At 45.4% G+C, this 19,038-nt stretch overlaps 2 protein-coding genes across 2 annotated transcripts in view; both read right to left on the bottom strand.

Annotated features, from left to right (window-relative positions):
* Positions 1–80: 80 nt before the first annotated feature.
* Positions 81–4,073, bottom strand: phox2a (paired like homeobox 2A). The gene is made up of 3 exons (XM_072391750.1): positions 3,487–4,073; positions 2,334–2,521; positions 81–2,197 (listed from the first exon to the last, which is right to left on the bottom strand). The coding sequence occupies exons 1-3, from the start codon at positions 3,707–3,709 to the stop codon at positions 1,703–1,705; spliced, it is 906 nt and encodes a 301-aa protein (XP_072247851.1). The 5' UTR covers positions 3,710–4,073; the 3' UTR covers positions 81–1,702.
* Positions 4,074–12,014: 7,941 nt separating this feature from the next.
* clpb (ClpB family mitochondrial disaggregase) overlaps positions 12,015–19,038 on the bottom strand; it is a 31,975-nt gene continuing 24,951 nt past the window's right edge. Inside the window, exons 9-16 of the mRNA XM_072392608.1 lie at positions 16,701–16,756; positions 16,535–16,579; positions 15,692–15,853; positions 15,448–15,604; positions 15,257–15,330; positions 15,038–15,157; positions 13,916–14,020; positions 12,015–13,177 (exon numbers count right to left, since the gene is read on the bottom strand). Of these exons, the coding sequence (XP_072248709.1) occupies positions 12,980–13,177; positions 13,916–14,020; positions 15,038–15,157; positions 15,257–15,330; positions 15,448–15,604; positions 15,692–15,853; positions 16,535–16,579; positions 16,701–16,756 (917 nt within the window). The 3' untranslated portion in view covers positions 12,015–12,979. The remainder of the gene's footprint in view (positions 13,178–13,915; positions 14,021–15,037; positions 15,158–15,256; positions 15,331–15,447; positions 15,605–15,691; positions 15,854–16,534; positions 16,580–16,700; positions 16,757–19,038) is intronic.

Below are 19,038 nucleotides of genomic sequence, written 5' to 3' on the forward strand. Positions count from 1 at the left end.
GGCTCTCCAGTCTGACACAACACAAAGCAAAACGATCACTTCGTCACACACAAGAAAACCAGATCACGAGATCCGTCGGCTAGTGCCACCATAATGTAGATTTATTAGAATATTCAGAGTAGTGCTATAGCTTCTCATTCATTTAGAGCTTCCTGTCTGCTTTCGTTGATGTTCGTCTTGTGAGACAGATGCTCTGCGATGAAATAGATCTGGAAATCAAAAGACAAAAAAAGGCTACCTAATATTGATATTACTACTTACAGAATTTACAGTCACAAAATTTCTGGGGCAATTCAAAGAAATGAGGGCTTCTCACTAACATAATAAAAATATTAATAAATACTTTTTTTTTTAATTGTTTTTTGTTGGTTTTTTTTTTTTTTTTTAATACCATTTTTAAGTAGATTTCTTGAGTGAACCCTCTGAAATCGGTCCCGTAAGTGATTCTCAACAAGCTGAAACATGATGTACAAGCAGCTTTGTGAGGTGAAAGAAAGTTCTTTCTCTTTTCACCTTTTTTTTTTTTTCTTTTTTTTCGCGGAAAAAAGATGTTGGACAAGAGTACAGTCAGGACATTAATGAACACACAGTATAAAATTCCACCTCTCAACATGTCGCCCATGAACGTCATTTCTGAGTATTATTTACTAATCCGTCTTTGTCAGGGGGGTGTTGATGAAAACCGGGATGAAGAAAGGACCAGCAAACTCAGTGGCTCAACTAAGAAAACAGTTGCAGGACCATAACGACAACAGCACAAGCCAGTTCTGCTTAGACTGATATGTTTCTGGGACGCTCTCGGGGTGTATAACTACAACTCGTTGTCTCTACACCCAAAGAACGGGTCTGAAAAATGCTAAACGGGGGTCAAACGCCTAAAGCTCTCTGTCGCTTTTCAGGAAAAACAAAGTGGCAAACTGTTTGTTAGAGCAAAGCATGATGGGACATTACGCCTCGAGGACACTGAGAGTATGGGAGTCGCGACTTGATACAGTAAATAAAGAGGAGGGGATGAGCCGATCGGGGGAGGCGTCTGGTTTGGACCTGGCTGCTCTAATTGGATTTTGGGGTGCCCCGCTCGGCAAAGAGATTTAGGGGGACCCCCCGTTCCTTCTGGTGGAAGTCTGGGAGTCAGGGGCGGGCCAGTTGTGCTTGAGGGTGGAAGTTTGCTTTGTTTCCCCAGCAAAGGCAGAGGCATGATGTTTGGATTTCTGCTTTAAAGTCGTACCTGACCGCCATGCTCATCAGAGCTGCCGCAAAAGAAAACGGAAAAGATGTGGTTCAGAGAGGTCGTGCGTGGATGTGTCCATGAGTCAGACCGGTTCTGTTCACTTAACGGTTTGAGGGATAGAGAATGTATTGAAGTTTTTTTTTTTTTTTTATCTGAGAAAGAAGGATTTCTGATCAAACTGTGTGAAATACGCAGGTTCAGAGTAAAGTCACAGCAGGGAGGAAAGTGCCCACGTCCTGGTGGGGCTCTGGAGATACAATCTGCACAGTTGCATAACATTTTAGGGTTGATAGAGAGCTATCAGACCTGTGACGTTCATCATCTGAGCTTTAACAAGATATTGAGAGCCTTGCTACACAACAGCTGACTCCCTCACTGAGTTCAGCCTCATAATGGGCAAGTCTTGATTCTCTCCCCAAAAGCTACAAACTCCTCTCTGCTCCAGTTTCCTCTCTTCTCTTCCTCTGTGCTTCAGAACAGATTCGTCTTGATGGCAGGGTTGGGTTTTCTGTGGAAGGAGGACAGGACTCCAGCAAAGGGCCCGGTCATACTGTCCGCCGGCTGCCAGGCCTTCAGGATCTCCTGAGTCTGGGCAGCGGGCTGCGCCACGGCCGGGTTGGACGGGCCCAGGCTGGACCAGCTGGGCGGCTTCAGCCCCTGGAGAACCGGAGAGCTGGAGGTGTTGACGTAGCCGCTGTTTGCAGGAGCTGGGCTGGGGCTCAGGCTGGCTGGGCTCCCCAGGTTTCCATTGGCCGAGCCAGGCAGGGAGGCCGTGCTGTCGGGCGTGGGGCTGCAGGTGGACTCCTTGGACTCGTCATCATCCGATGAAGATCTGTTTTCCCCACCCTTCTTCCCTCCAGAGCTGTTGCTCGCGTTACCGCCTGTGGTTCCAGCAGCGCTGTTGGCTTTAGCATTGGCCGCACGCTCTTGCTTACGAAATTTGGCACGCCTGTTCTGAAACCACACCTGTCAAACACACACACACACACAGGTAACGTTTACATGCGGCCGACGGCTTAAAATGAGCGGACGCGGCCACATACAATGACATTGTTAAAATATTGTGAAGTGGCGCAGAGGATTAAAGGTTCGCTCATCGCACCTGTACCCGGGCCTCGGTCAGGTCTATCTTCAGCGCCAGCTCCTCTCGGGTGTAGATGTCCGGGTAGTGCGTCTCAGCGAAGACCCGCTCCAGCTCCTTCAGCTGAGAGCTGGTGAAGGTGGTCCGGATGCGCCGCTGCTTCCTCTTCTCGTTCAGGCCGGAAGGGTCCGAGAAGAACTTGTACGGGACTGCGAGGGGATAAAAGTGTCCGTTTAGTGATAGAAACGCCCACATTTAATCGTGTTTTGGGTGTGTAATGCAGAGAGGCCGTGCGTAAATGGAGCAGGATTCGTCCGGATGTCGCCTAAAGAAAATAAAACTGGTAATAATTTAGCATTTTTAAGGAAACCTCTCATTTTTCTAAGGCCTGTGTTGGTTTGATTAAAAAGAAAAGAAAAATTGCACTATTTCTTGGTTTGTTGGCGACTAATTGGTTGATTTACTGGGTTCAGAAAACAACTCAGTCCGATATTAGTTTAATTATTTAATATATACTGAAATGTAATTTTAAAAAAACGTCCAATGATAATTAATTATCCACGTAAATAATTCAAAGAGGCCCACTATATCATTTAAAACTGAGAATTTGGGCCCTTTTAATGCAGTAAAGCGACTGATAATTTGGACGGTTTTCATAAAGTTTTGCATTTAAAAAAAAACGCAGCCTACTTTCTTAATTATTCAGAAAATGCGCATTATCAGCATACAGTCTGTGGTATACAGAGACTGAAAAGAAAATTAGCTATATTTACTTGGATTATACAGTTATGGAAGCAAAGCAGCTTAATTGATGTACCTTTTTAAAAGCTTTTCATCGAATTCCGCTCAATTAAATCCCTGATTGAGCCTGAAAATGCTCAGAAGTCAGGACCCCACCTGTGTCTAATCTAATGAACGCAATGCATAACAGCTAAGGCCAAGGCCTCAGTTTTGCGTAAATGGTTAGTTCATCCTTGACGAAAAACGCTGTTAATGATAGTTTTCCACCCTCGCACTTGCTTTTATTTTTAGACAACGAAACAGATGCGTGGCTCCTTCCAATGACCCTTCATCGCTCTAAAAAAACACACATTAACCCGGTCTCTCTCTCGTCTCGCAGCGTTTGTTGGAATGCGCGGAGACTTTCAGAGGAGAGTGAAAGATATGTCCTTACCCGAGGAGTAAGGTGTCGGCTGGTGCTCTCGCAGGGCTCCCAGGGTGCAGCTGGCCGTGCTGAGCGGAGTGCATCCCGGGTTGGAGAACGGTCCGCTCCTGATCGGGTTGTACTGGAACGAGCTGGCCTGACTGCAGGAGCTGAAATCAGCGTAGGCCGACGCTTCCATGGCCGCCATGCAGGAGTCATAGGAGTTCAGGTAGGAGTAATCCATCTTATACATGGAGGTCAGCCGGTGGAAACACCGGGCTGCAAAACGCGGTGAGGTGAGGCTCCAGGTGTGTCTGCGGAGATGCGCCAAACGTCGTCAAAAACCAGGCTTGGTCTCTCACTCCAGAATCTACGAAGTTGGTCTCCAAACCTCTCGTGAGCTTTGTGGTTTATATCTCACTGTCACGCGCGAGTTTCTCTTGGTAAGTAATCCAGATGTTTTCTCTGCGCTCCCCACTCTCCTCCTTCACTTGCCTCTCTCTGTCAGTCTGTGTGAGTGTGAGAGTGTGTGTGTGTGTATGTGTGTGTGTGTATACGTGTGAGTCTGCGTCTCTTCAGTTGTCCCTTCCCTGGGCTGCGCTTCGCTCTGCGCTCGCGCTCCGTTTGACAGCGCGTTGAGGCTCGCGCGGTGTTTATAATAAACTTGGCAGGGCGCGAGACAATAGCGAGGCGGTGGTCTAGTTTCCATGACAATGCCACCAGTGAGTGAGCGTGGAAACGGACGGCCCCCTCCCACAGCTCACTGCACCGCCCACGCGGTCCACAGCATCGCGAGCTCGCAGGTGTCAGCGGAGTTAAATCACCAGTCTTTTTTTCTTCTTCTTCTTCTTTAAAAAAAAAAACACAAAATAAAACCCAGCAACTTCTTCGTTTAGGTCCGTTATAATGCTTCCTTTATCGGACATCTCTTCATTCTGGTAGGTGTTGTCCTCCTCTCAGCTCAAAATGTGACGAAGTCAAACATCCTCGTTAAAGTGACCAATTTGCTTTTACATGTAGCTGTTATCTGCCTAAATTATCAGCTCATAAATGTCCCATACATACAGAAAAAACCTCTAAAAAAAAAGAAAAGAAAAGAAAACAGAGCCACTAACTCCAATTTGCATATTTCCTCTCTGTATTAAATATACCTCAGACAAGCTAAGGCCTATAAATCATATTAGTGAGTCTGAAATGTGAAGATAACATCAGAGAAAATGTCGATGTTGCCTCTAGAGATTTTGTTTCCCCCCCAAAGGGAATATGGGAACGACGATCATAGGAAATAGTTTGGATTGGGATTTAAATTCGTTCCATGACACAAACATTTAGGACAAATTCAAGCATTTGAAAGATGTGTCTGTTATTTCTTGATCTATATTTGCTTTGATATTCAAGCCCTATACATAATTATCCTGAACAGATTCCTCCTAATCTACGCGACCCCGATGGATCAACTTCAGCCCCCAAATGATGCTCCACAGCCGGTCAGTGCTGTTCCGCCGCCCCTCGAACGGCGAGGTGGAACAATCCGCGGCGCAGCCACACGAGTCTTTATGTGAGGGGAAACGTCCAGATGTGACGGTGATTGCTGAGATTAAAAGCTTTGATTTGATTCCGATCACTTTTACGGAGATGTCACCAGAGTGAGCGTCACTTTGATGTATAGGACTGGAGAGAGGGAGCCGCGTGGCTGCGGAGACAGCTGAGCAGCCACGACAGGCTAACCATAAACGCATTGACGCTTCAAAAATTGGTTTAAGTTTATTGTTCGGTGTCATACAATGTGATAAGTCATATCCCACACGGCCCCGTCTCTCTCACACGCACACAGGCGCGCGCTCCACGTAGCAGTTTCCAAATCTAGAGCTATTTTTGAGGGAGAGGGGGGGAGGGGGGAGAGGGGGGTGCTGTACGCTGTTCATGAAATTAACAGGCTTTTTATTAGTGGGTAAATTTCACCAAATAATATAATCCACAAAGCAAAATTACGCTGTGCGTGCACGCGAGAAAATTAATCAGGTTTGGCCCCGCGCGCCCGCTCCTAAAATGGCATTATAAGGCTCGGAGTGCGCGCTCGTATCTCTGCTCGACCAGAGGCTGCACGATGATACTCCTTAATGACATTAAGACGCTGCACGCTCGCGCATGCGTGCATTTGCCGCTCCACGTTCGTTTAAGTAATAATAAGATTTGTTTACAGCGGTTGTTGTGCGGTCGGTGAGAGGTGGTGGATGGATGAGGCGGGGCTGCACGCGGAGCTGCGGGTGCTCGTCTTCATCAGCTGATGCTGGCCAGAGGTTCTCTCCGAGCGTCGCTTCATCTCAGCCTGCAAGAGATGATTTCCTATTTTTGCCAGTAATAATTAGTAGTATATTGAAATAAATAAATAACTAAATGTGTCCAACTCTCGCTTTAATGTGAGGTTTGTAGCTCACTCTGCTGCTTTAGTGTTATTATTGAGCCAACGTGGACCAAGAAACGCGCTATATAGTAGTTAAAACTATAAAAAAAAGGGATTGCGTATTTGAAAGTAAAGAACACGCTTTTTTTGGACACATTTTGTGTCCTTTTCCCCCGTGTTTACGCAAACTCTGCGTGTGTAATGAATGTTTTCTATTAGGACATCAAATGAATTCGGTGGCAGGCTAATTTTGCAGGCGTTTTGTCTCAATCTCTTCTCTTGAACGGGCACCTTGAACACCACGGAGTGATTTCACAGGAGCCCTTTGAAATTAATGCATGCGTTTTAAAAACCAAATGAGCCCCCCCCCTCTCTCTCTCTCTCCAAAAAAAAGGCCCTCCCGTCTGTTGTGCGTCCTCGTCTGCTCGGTTCAGAGGTGAGTTTACCAAGAAACTTAAACAGTTTTAAAGTTAAACTCTCCAGGCGTCCCACACACACACACACACACATGCACACGTACAAAAAGAGCAGCAGTAGCGACTCTAGCTCTCCCGCTTTCAAGCATTTAGACTCTAATCCCTTCAAAGAGGTAGAACCCGCTCTCTTCCAGGCCACTAATCCGCCCTATAGTGCTCCACGCTGCGCAGGGGGAGACTTCTCCTCCGCGGAGGTTTTAACTTTGCACTTTTACATTCATGGGGGCGATTGGACGGAAACAGTAACGGAGAGCTTTGGCATTCATGGCGTCTAAGTCAACAGAGGAGGACACAATGGTCCCCTAAAGACTCCTGAGGGACCCTGAGAGAGCAGCTCCGACTATAGGGATTATAGGCCCGCTGGTTAAAACCTCCTGGACGACCGTAACGTGCCGTCCGTTTCTAATCAGAGACGTGATTAAGTGCAGAGTAATTCAACCTTTCAAAGATCAGTTTGTGATTTACAAGCTATAGAAGCATTATCCCGTATTAAAGCATCAGATTTATGTTGGAAGGAGACAAAAAAAAAAAGGAAAAAAGAAAAAGATGCGCCTAATTGAGCAATTAACCATCATGTTAATTACACTTAATGAGGAAGTATTATAAGCTTACAGCATGGGTTATAATAGAGATGGGCGGCTATAATAAGATTTTGTAATGTTTTCACAAGCATCCGTTTGCCCTTTTTTTAAATACTGTTCATAATATAATTAATGACTTTGAATAATGCACCCTTTCATTAGGCGGATTGGGAGAAGTTGAAGCCTGTAATGAGTAAATGTTTTTTGCAGAGGCCCTGCGATTAGTTTCTGATCTGCAATGTTTTCTGTTTTTTTTTTTTTAAATTTTATTACAATGTGATCAAAGTCCCCCTTCATTGTCCTGTCTGTCTCAGATTATTTTAAACACCGAAGGGTCACGATCTACAGAGAAATCAAATTCCCAGCGTTTGTTCTCTCCTGCTACTGTAATTGTTTGTGATGGACTTCCACCGACTGGAGACGCGCGGGGCTGCCTGCGCGCGTGCAGATTGGCCTGAACGAAGCAACAAGAGGGGAGGACCGGCGCAGGTCTGGAGAGACTGGGCTCAGCGTGATGGATGGCTGGATGGTCCCGATGAAGACACGGAGAGATGTAGGGATAGAGACACCGGGATAAAAGACGAGTGAAGGATGAGACAAGGCCAAGCGGGAGGCCCAGTCCGGTTTCTGTCCCCGTGCTCACGCGGTGGTCCGACATCCAAGTAAGACTGTCAGTTAGAGAAGGAGACTGCCAGGTCCATCCATCACGACAGCTCAAAGGAGAACATGTCCCAAAGCCGTTCTCCCGCCCCAGACTCGGGAAGCTATTGATTCTCAGGTCTGGATATTAACCTCCTCTTTGTGGAGCTTTGTAAAAACGAGCAGATACACGCACGAGGAAAACTGGATATTACACCCAACGTTAGAAAAAGTTATTTTAAGTCTGTCTTGCAGGTAAAGTCGAGCACATTTTTTTTTAAACTGTGCAACTGCTGCAAAAAATAACCGGTCAAAAAGAAACCAAAATGGGGCATTTAGATGAATTCTTTTATGAGCCTGCAGCGTAGAATAAGTCCAAGTAAAATAACATTTAATTCAATGGGTTCTTGTTTTTTTTTTTTCTTACATTTTTTTAAACAAAACAAAAAATAAAATTCTGTTGTGTAAAGGGACCATTTTTATTATCAAGAGCACAATCACATCTATCAGATTCAGAGTTTTCTCATTCATGAATGAGGGCCTGAACTCAACACCGAGTGAAACCAAGACACATAAAAGTGATGGTGATCAGCAAAAAAAAAGAAGCTTCTTGCATATAACACGCAGAATGTACACAATGTCATATTTAATATCCCACAATCCAGCCCTGCAGTTTGTGTCTGTGTGTAAACAGTTTCTAACAAGTTAACTTTGATCTGTTCGGGCTCCATCCTGCAGCTCTGCTGACTGCGGTAAAACGGTGCCGCTGACTCGCTACCTGCAGTATCACTGAAATGTGTCGTGTCATCGCCCCTCTTAAGATCCGCTTCCCTGAGAGCTCGATTTGATTGCGCATAAAAATAAATTCAGAGCTCACAGGTCCCGCCGTTAACATCGGCCTGCGTGTTTCCAGCAGCAGCAGCAGCAGACTGGCGCATTTGATTTGCTCGGTGATGGATGAGAGGCGGAGAGAAAGAAGAGGAGGAGGAGGAGGGAGGTGGGGTGGTTGATGGGCCCGGGGGTCCCGTCGGTGCTGCCTGCATGTCCCCACATATCAGTCCCCAATTACCGGAATGTACCGTGACGCTCCGGCTCGAGACCACGTCTCACATAAGAGACGGGGTGAAGCTGCAGTCAGCTCCTCACTAAAGTGATCAAATTCAGCTCAGGCTGAGGGTGAAAATGGAGTCAAGTAAACCCTTTGAATGTTGCTGAATGCCCTGATTATGATTTTTCTTATTTTTTCTGCGGGTAACCTGGGCAAACGTGCGTCACATAAAGTGGGGGGGACATAAATTCTGTTAAAACCGGTGTAATGCAACGGAGAAAACAAATGAAATTGGTCTTTATTAAGCGTAAAATCTCATCACTACTGCTCCAAATGTTCCATCACACGTGTTGTTAAAATCGCGCACTAAAGGTAGAGATACACGCCGTGTGAACGCGCTCAGAGAAACTGACTGATGCGGATCATATGTTTGAACACCGATCTTTGGCTCAGAATAATCAGAAAACAATTAAACTGTGATCCAAACCCTCTGTTATGATTGTGTAGCTTAAAGGCTCAGCAGGAAGAAGTTGCAAATATTGCCCCCAGAGATGACAATAGGCTACATTTGAAGCCACCACACTGCACTCATCTGTATCTGAGTCCCCTTTAAGTTGCATTGAACATGCATCCATCAGGCGGAACATGACGCAGAGCAGCTGCGGTTATTCACATGCTGCGTCCATCTCTCCTGCGGCACCAGACCTGTAGCTATTATCCTAATGGACGACGGCATGTTACTTAAAAAATAAGCTTTTTAGGATAAAAACCAGCTCCCCGGGGACCACAGTATACACACACGCACACACATTCACGGGCACACCACAGCTGGAGCAGCGAGGGATAGCCGCGCGCAGGAGAGCTTCTCCAAACACGCTAATTAGATCTCGAGCTCTGGCCCCGCGCTCTGAAAGCAGCCCAGCGGCGGGGCGCGCGGAGCTGTGGAAAGTTAATTGAATTAAATTCCCTCTAAACTAATTAGACTGCAATCTGCCACGCGAGCTGTCCCTGTGCAAGGTTCGAATTAGGCGGAATGGATTTGTTCCCTTTCTTTAAAAGAAAGAAGGACAGACTGGTGCGTTTTTTGGTCTTCTTTTTTTTTATGTTTTAACTCGTCTTTTATGCTAATTCTCTCGGTGGGGGCCGTCACGTGACGGCCTCGAGGTAACCGGACGGCATCCGGAAGTCGCACCCCTTCCACCGACCCACATCCCTGCTCGAGACGCAGCGCAGCAGCCGCGCAGTTCAGGCGTCAACACGAAGGATGGAGAGTCTCGTTTTTAACAAACATGTGCAGCGAGCGGTCGGCTCAGGCTGTGATAAACTGTGCAGCTTTAGAGCCGCATGAATAAGGAGCGACCTCATACGGAGAGGAGCTGAGTGGACTGAGGTAATGGAGGTGAAATCGATCGCTTTCCTGGGGGAGCACAATGAGAAGCAGGGGGAGGGAAGAGTGGAGAGGAGTGCAGAGGGACACGGATGAAAATCCCCTGTTAAGAGCAGGGACAGATATGATAATGGGAGAGCCGCTAGTAGTCGTTCATCATTCACCACCTCCACCTGGCCGCTGCACCTCTCTGCTCCTGCAGCTGGTGGCTGGGCTGCATGTCTGTTCACACACACCTCACCAAAGCTTTATTCAGAGGAGGGTGAACTTTAAGGACCCCTACAGCCTCCTGACTGAAAATAGGCAAACTTTAATACAAACAAACTCATGAACACAAGTAAACTCCACTTGATTTAGGGACTCTGGACAAGAAATGAACGATAAAGCTTCTGTACCTAAACTAAGCATTTTCATGATCATATCAATTGTATGTACTTTCTCTCTTTTTTTTTCTTTTTTACCTTCTTAGTTTAACATTTTTCCTGCATCTAAAGCCCTCATCCAGAAGAAGCAGGTGGGAGAGAGGCGCAGGACAGGGACAGGCAGATGGACTGCAGAGCAAGAGGGAAGGGCTGGGGAGAAGAAAAAAGGTGGAGGAGAGACTGGGGGGGAGAAAATGAGCAGAAGGCAGAGGGAGGAGTGGGTGAGTAAAACGCAGGGAGATAGAAGGATATGGAGGTTAGGACGATGGAGGGCCAGGTTTCTGTTTCTCCTTAATCTAATCAGAGAAATGGCAGCAGTCAGAAATAGCCTGACGGACAGACTAAGAGCCTCTCCTCTTACTCCTCCTCTTCTTATCCCCATCTTCCTCCGCAGGGAGGGTAAATGGATACATGCAAGCCCCATTTTGACTTTCTAAAACCATAAAGCGTAGATGCGTGTGAGGGTTATGAGACATGGCAAGAGCCTCAAGGTACCAGAGCAGAACCTGATCCACTGTCCAGATGTAGCTGCTCCAACAGTCGCGTTTGCTCAAACATTTGCTGCTCGCCTCTCTGCGGGCGCTTCATCCTTATCAGCTTCTGGCAGATGACACCTCAGATACTTGGCAGTTCATCTGCAGCAACACCCACAGTCGCGGGGGAAGATCTGGCTTCACGTTTACAAGGTGGCGGACCTTTAGGGGGCACACTCAGTATCAAACAGCCTGCAGCGGACTTTGTGAATGCAAAAAAAAAATATATATATATAGTGTGGTTGGATTGTGAGGTTAAAAAAACAAACAAAACATAACTCACTGTTTTTATTTGAATCAAAACTATATCTATGTAAATAAATACATAAATAAAAGAGGAGATGGAGATGTGAAAGCTACACTTTTAAGTGTAGTTTCGAGCTTTATTTCTCAGATTTGATCTAGTTTAGTGTAAAGGAAGAAGCTCGCTTGTGGAACTAATACCTTCACATGAAGCTCTTATTTGTACATTTTCGTTGCAAGTTACCCAAGTTGGCCTCTTCAAACAAGAATTTTGAGCTGCATCAACTCCAAACTAATCAACTTGCCAGAGTCATCGCACTGAAACGGCTGAAGCCTTCAAATATCTTCGTTGTCGACGGCTTCCTTAAATCTCATCATTCAGCCTGTGAGAAAAGACAGTGATTTGTAATCAGTCTCTTCTCCCTCAGAGCACAGCTGTAATTCGGAGTAGATGTCAATAAAACGAGCTGTGTGTGTGTGGGGTGGGGGTGGGGTGGGGTGGGGGGGGCACAGTAAGAATGAATGCGTCTTCTCCCCACATGCTAATTTCTCCCTATGGAGAACACATTCCTGCAGGGTGTTGTGTGTTTCAGAGCTTTGACCGCGCTGCATTCCCTTCTCAGCGTACCGCCTCGCCGAGCAGAATTCCAAGGAAATTCCTCCGTCACGTCATTTCAGAGGGTGGTCAAACGTTTTTGTTGTCGAAGAATTCCCACCCAGAAACGGGTCCCTCAAACACACACACACACACACACTTGTATACACCATCCATCCATCCATCCATCAGGGGTGTCAGTGCAACACAGACAGAACAAAAAACAGGAATTCCCTTTTTGTTGTGACGGCTTTATTTACACGTGGGAGGTTGGGGGTACAAGAGTGAAAAATGTCGCTCCAATACATTTGACGCCTTGTCGGCATGCTGTTCCAACAGTTACGATGCAACGTGTCGAGCGTCAAATGTTGGTTATGGCTGCGAATACATGCCGACGCAAACACAGAACAGCACCAGAGCGTGACAGACGGGACGTCTTTACATTCACATGCGTTGACAGATATGTTGACCATCATTCAAATGGACTCCAGTGAATTACTCTTTTTTTTTAAAATTTTTTAATTTATTTACTCCTTTTGGGAGTTTTTTTTTTTTAAACTAACATCTTTTTGGTCAAATGAAATGAGTGATCAGGTTGTGTTTACATGTGCCACCACACACAGGGAACATCGAGCTGTGTACGGACACTTTAAATTAAATGTTCTTTATAAGATAAACCTTCCTGTTTTTAGTTTTTTTTTATGTACAGCCATGTGTTATTCTTCATCTGTCACTCAAGCTTAAATTCCTCCTCCTTGAGTCAGGCACACTACCTTTTATGGAGCTTTCTGATAATATATCTTTAATAAATATGAAATCATTTGGCTTTTTTTCTACATTTTTAAGTAAACATTAACTTATCACTAAGTAACAGCACAGAGCAGCAGGTTAATACATGACAGGAAATGAGGCGTTTGATGGTCATGATGTCAGCTTCTGGGAGGACCTGCAGACAGTAAAAACCCTCATCCGTGCTTCATGTCTGTCTCAGATTTAGGTTTTCTTTGAAGTTGTTGATCGAGTAGCTTATTTATTGTACAGCGTGTTGTGGAAACTTTGGCATGTTGTTACTGCATGGTTTACTGAATCAGAGAGGCGGTGATGTTTTTCTCTAGAGGTGCTTTTATTGTAAGAAGCAGCCATCCTCCTGACACTGGATGATGATGATGATGATGATTTTGCATTGTGACATAAGTTAGTGATCGGGGCTGAGCGGTGGGCGGATGTCCACTGTTCTCGACGAACTGTCCTCTCCAACCACTTCGAGGCGCAGGCTGGGCGTGTTCCGCTCTTCCTCGCCCTCTGATTGGACAGTCAGACGCAAAGTGCAGCCTTTGGGCAGCAGCTCTTGCTCGTACGCAGCAGCTAACTGGTTGACGACCCGCCGCTCAACCTGTGGCCAGGTTAGTGATGAAATACAGATCAGTTTTAGGAACGTTTGAGACCGAAACTCGAAAAAAAAACCCCAGAATGCTCGTTTTACAAATGGTGATTTCTCAAGTTCGGAGCTCATAGATTTGAGTTTAGTTCACATACTTTTACATTTTGAATTTTACTGCTTTTGTAAACATGATGTCAGCTGTTTGTTTTCTCCAGCTCAACACTGTCTCCAAGTTTTAACAAACACTCCAGATATTAAACTGAGCCTAAGTAGCCTAAGCAGTAAATCGTTCACCAAGTTGAAGCTATGAGCTTGTATCAAGAATAAATTCTTCCTCTCTGCTCTACTGATGCCTCTGTCACACTAGACTAGACAAAAAAACAACAACAACAACCTACCGACATCAGATTTTTGTCTTCTGAGGAGCAGCATCCTGTCGGGTGACTTGTTTTTATTACCATTTATTATCTATTTTTCAAGCTTTTCAGTAACTATTTCACAAACTTTGGTCCACTGTAGTTTGTGTAAAAGTTGCTTGGTTTCCCTCCTGTTCTCATCTGAGAAATAATTTGAATGCAAGTTCCATCCACAATGCCAGTCTATCAATAACGCTGCCTCTGCCAATGGGAAGACTTGAATGCCTCATCTTAGCTGGTGTATCGGTGCATATATCCATAACTCCAGAGTTACTGTGCACCCAGATCTGAATGATAAAATAAAGGCTGCATCACATGATTATTGTCTGCATACCTCGTGTTTGATGGAACGCGCTCCGTAATGCAAGTTATACCCGCCCGCCAAAAGGTCCAGGACCGGGCGATCCCACTGTAGAGTGATGTCATGGCGCTGCTTTGCCTGATGATGCAGAGAAAGAGAGGAGGTAATGTTAAGAGACAGCAGAGGATCAGACCTGCAGAGCATAGAGCAACAACTAAAAAAACAACACAAATCAGTTAGAAAGGAGAGAGGAGGAGTGAAAGAGACAAATGCTGCGGCAGAGGGGAGATACTGTCAAGCAGCATGTCTGCCAGCGCTAATCAACAGGCCCTTAATGCGTTTTAATCAAACGCCAGTCAATAGTAGTGATCAGAGCAGCTCATTTAGCTACCGATGTTAATGCTTCATCCAATAAATAAGACACCGTGTTTTACTCCTCATGTACAGTTAACATTTCATTTTTCTAATATAAGTGACTGCCAAACAAATGGCTTGTGAGGATTCAACGATAATGAGATACCAGGCAGTTAATAAGAGACGTGTGCACTTAAAAGAATTAATAAACAATAAGGAGTCGAGCCAAACAACAGCATTCAGAAGGCGGATACACTGAAACGAGCCGTGAGTTGGTTCCCTATCGGTCGCCCGAAGGGCCCTTGTTGGTTGTCAGGACACCAGCTGTAATATTAATAATTAAATATTGATGAAGGCTCCACATGTTAAACACTGTAATCACATTATAGTGAGTAACAGTGGCACACAATATTGATCTGTGTGTGTTTCCGCGGAGCTCAGCGGCTGCAAGATGAAGTGGGTGAGGCTGTCCAGTCTGACTGGAGGACATCTATGCTGTGTACATGTGGGAAGCTGTGAAGACAGGCCTCCAGAGACGAGTGCATGTCTCCCTCCCTCTGACACACTAACGCACGAGGTGAGCCCAGATCCCTGCTGCTTCTACTGTCCAAGACAAAGCAGAGCATAAAGCCGGAATAGAGGCTTTATGCTGAGATAAACTAACTCTACATAACATGCCTGAAACCAAAAACGTCATAAACCAAACCATAAATGACTCGGAAGAAAGAATTTTGGGAGCGAAGCGACATTTAAGTAAAAACAGGAGGTGAAAAGGACTAAATTGACAGTGTGGCACCGAACCTTTTTGGCCCAGAAGCTGAGCTCTTTGCTGACCAGCTGTAGCAGCTCCGAGTGACAGAACGGCAGGAAGTATACGATTTCATTGATCCGACCCAGAAACTCGTCCCTCCGGAAATGAGCCTGCGGATTCATCAAAGAGTGAGCAATGACTGTGGCGGGCCTCTCAGGCGGGCCAGCTTTGTCTCTAAGTCAATCAGACCAAGGTGAGAGCTGCGGTACCTTCAGGATCGGTCGAATCACCGACTCTTTGAACTGTTGGGAGATTTTGACGTCTTCACTTTTCTGTACGTCTTCTGCAGAGAAAACATGTGAACACAGGAAAGATCTTTTGAAAACATGCCCTGTAAATATTCCAGCACAGCCCGATCAGGCCAGCACAGGTGATCATCGCGTCGGGGCGTTTCTCTCACCGAGGTTGTCGGCCAGCTTCCTGCGGCTGACCTCTTCGGCTTCCTGCCGGAGCTGCAGTGCTTGCTGAGCGATCTCGTCGCTGGCAACGTTCGACGTCATGATGAAGATGGCATCTTTACATTCAATGGTCTTTCCTTTACCGTCCGTAAGACGCCCCTGAGTGAGGAAGGGCCACGGATGAAAATGAGATCAGCTTACTGAGCTGACACACAGGATGAATAAACTGAGTGTTTGTGTTCAAACCTCATCAAACAGCTGCAGCATGATGGTAAGAACGTCGGGGTGAGCCTTGTCCACTTCATCAAACAGGACAACAGCATTAGGGCACGCCCTCAGCAGCTTGGTCAGCTGACCCCCTTCCTCGTGTCCTACGTAACCTGGAGGGGAGCCAATGAACTTTGCCACCTGAGAGATGAGGATGAGAGGATTCTCACACCTTCTCAATGCAAAGGATGTGCTGAAGTTTCAGATTCAAGTTAAACTATGTCCCTCGTGGAGTTCATCATTCATCTCCCTTTTTAAACAATGACCTATGATGACCCGTTTTTCACGCCGCCATCCCGTGTGACGTTTTTGGGACAACTGCAAACGCCACAGCGCTTTTTTTTCGCTCGATCCGAGAGAACATAAACTGGCCTTTAATCTGTGCTTTTTGTTGCCACTGACGACAGAAGCCCCCCCAAGCTGAAAACACCGAATATGTGCACGGAGCTGAAAATGATTAGATATGACCCTTTAGCACTGCATCACAGTGCAACTCTGAATCACTGATTAAATGTATTCATCACCAACGCTTCGCAAAGAGGAGAAACGGATGAAAACGCAACGCCAATTTTGGTTTATGCATCAATTATGAGTACATAAACAGAATTAATCCCGGGGCGTCGCTGCCATTCATCTGCAGCAGACAGATGCAACGGTCGCAGACACTCCCGTCTGCGATGAATAAACCTCTGCAGAGCCACAGATTCACCGCACTGTGCCATTTCTGACCCCCACCAACATCACAGTTCAATACTTTGTGACTTCATGTGCTCACTACACTCACTACATCCGTTCCTTTGAACAAAGTACAGAGGAGCTTACCTCGTGCTTTTCCTGGAACTCGGACATGTCCATGCGGATGAAACCCTGAAAACACACGATGGGTTAAGCCTCCACAGAAAGTGTGACTGCATGTGCTGTAGCGTGTGTACTTTTTGTATCTCCTCATCCGTGTGGGGCACCCATCTTATGTGTGTGTGTCACGCACCTTTTTAATGTCTTTGTGCATGTAGCGAGCCACCTGTTTGGCCAGCTCCGTCTTTCCTGAAGAAAGCAGAAACGTCATTCAGTTATTCATCAAGCGGCGGGAACGAGTCCCGTTTGCCATCTAATTACTTTGTCTTTAATATCAAAAACAATCGGAGCCTTCACGGAGCACATCAGCATGCAGGGATTTCAGGGAATTCAGGGAAACGAGCTTCCTCACTTCAGACAGAAAGACAATCTCTATCCCTCGCTAAGTGCTGGCCTAAATCCCAGCGCCTCCCTCTACAAAGCTTTCAATCATCTCCGGCTCTCCAGAAGCACTCATTATGTTTGTCGGTAAAATATTCTGCATACAAATGCTCATATATGATATTGATGTCTTGTGCTCGGTATGCATATGGGTGTGATGATTTTGTGCATGACAGAGGCTGTGTGCGCGCTTGTGTCTTGTTGCTGTGTTTAATATTGATGTCTCATGGCCACTGTTTGTCGCTGAGGGGAACAGAGGATATGAACACTGCCTCTCCCTCATCTATCTCTTTCCCCTGTCATTCCACCATCTCTTTCTTTTTTAAGCCATCTATCTGGCCCTTAATATCCCCCTCTCCCCTCTCCTACTACCTCATTTTGCTGATGGTTGAGGACATTTAAGATTTTCCCCTCAACCGTCTCAGTCAACTTTTGTCGTTTTGTAGTGAAAATCTGCTGAGTGTCGGGTTTGTAATCCCATTTCCGTGTTTTCCCTATTCAAAACGCGATAATGGAGAGCAATTATAAACTCGCAGTAAAACCCACTCACTTTTATCAACATCTGTGAGAGCTTTTCTGTAAGTTTTCAGGATGTCATTAATCGAAACTGCAAGATGTTGTTGATTTGTTTTTCACTCACAATGCACCAGTGTTTTGTGCAATCAGCTGTTTTCTGTCAGCAGGTGCACCCTCAAAGCACCTGCTGACAACAAAGGGTACAAATAAATTGGAGATTTACGTTGTCAATACTAATCAATTTAAAAAGGGGGAAAAAAAATTAAAAAAATCCCAACTACTGAAATACCAATTTTGCAGTTTGGCTCACAACCGTCTCCTTTTTTTTTGCTTCCGGACAAAAACATGCTGCGGGACCGCTGCTTTTAACCCCTCACAACTCAACATGTTTGTGTGCTCAGGGTGTAACTGCGAAAAGATCTGAACACTCGTACCAGATGCGCTCACTGACGATAACGAGCTACAAGGTGTACCACGGTACGATCGCTTGTCATTCAGAACATTTGAAGCGATTATGATCAACTCGGAACCCATTTCTATGTTAAATGTCCTGGATTCGCACTAAAGTGCAGCTGAGACTTATTGAAATGTCATTACTTTTACAAATATTTGATAATAAAGCAAAACACTGGACACTGACCTCATGAACCCAGAAAGCTGACACAATTTTTATAATGTTGGGGCCTAAACTTTGGCTTGCTGTAGCCAAAAGTGCCTGTTTTTGGACCAGAAGGAGGAGCTAAATAGAGAAAGGTACCTATCTTGTTGGACACATGGCTATTAAACAATGAAATTATTCTCAGAAGTACCACCAGCACACTGATCAGGAGTAAATATAGATAATGACACCATAATGACTACTTTGTTTATGCCTTATGAATGAAGGTCTGTTGGAGCCAGCTCCTGCCTGGCATCTGTTTTTAGACCAGAGTCTATGTTTTCCTGCAGCAGGCTAAGAGCTGGCTGTAATATTGTATGTTTTGTCTGTCTTAGTGTCTGACTGGTACTACACATACCAGCCGACTGCTACAAACCACCAATCCATCGTTACCTGTCCACAGGAGCTTTCATTTCTGCTTCCTATTCATCATCCCTGTAATCAGCCATGCAATGCATTCATTTAGCTGCAATAACCAAGTTAAGCTGCATTAGAAGCAATCGAGAACCCTGAATTTCTGATCTCTGATTAAAGAGAATCTGCAGGTATGGCTGCTCAGTTCTGACTGTCCTATTTTTCATTATTTCCCAGGAAAGACAGCTTTAAACGGCAGACAAAAGAAAAATATTCCCCCTTTGTTTTCTGGTCCAATAAAACAATGTGTTTGTGCTTTATTACCTCGGCTGTTTGATCAGAGGAGAACAGACTGTTGATCGGTGCTGGTTGTTAACAGGGAAATTGCAAAGCAAAGACAAAAGCAGTTATGTGGTCCTACCTTATGTATCGACTGTGTGGCTCTAGGAGATACCCAGATACACCGAAAACAACATTAGCCAGCCTGCTTCTCAACAGTTGAAACTATCGTTTTTTTTATTCTTTTTCTTTTTTAACAAATGTAATAACTTGCGAGTATGAA

Source organism: Leuresthes tenuis, unplaced genomic scaffold (genome assembly GCF_036924035.1).
Source record: "Leuresthes tenuis unplaced genomic scaffold, fLeuTen1.0.hap1 SCAF_9, whole genome shotgun sequence".
NCBI lineage: Eukaryota > Metazoa > Chordata > Actinopteri > Atheriniformes > Atherinopsidae > Leuresthes > Leuresthes tenuis.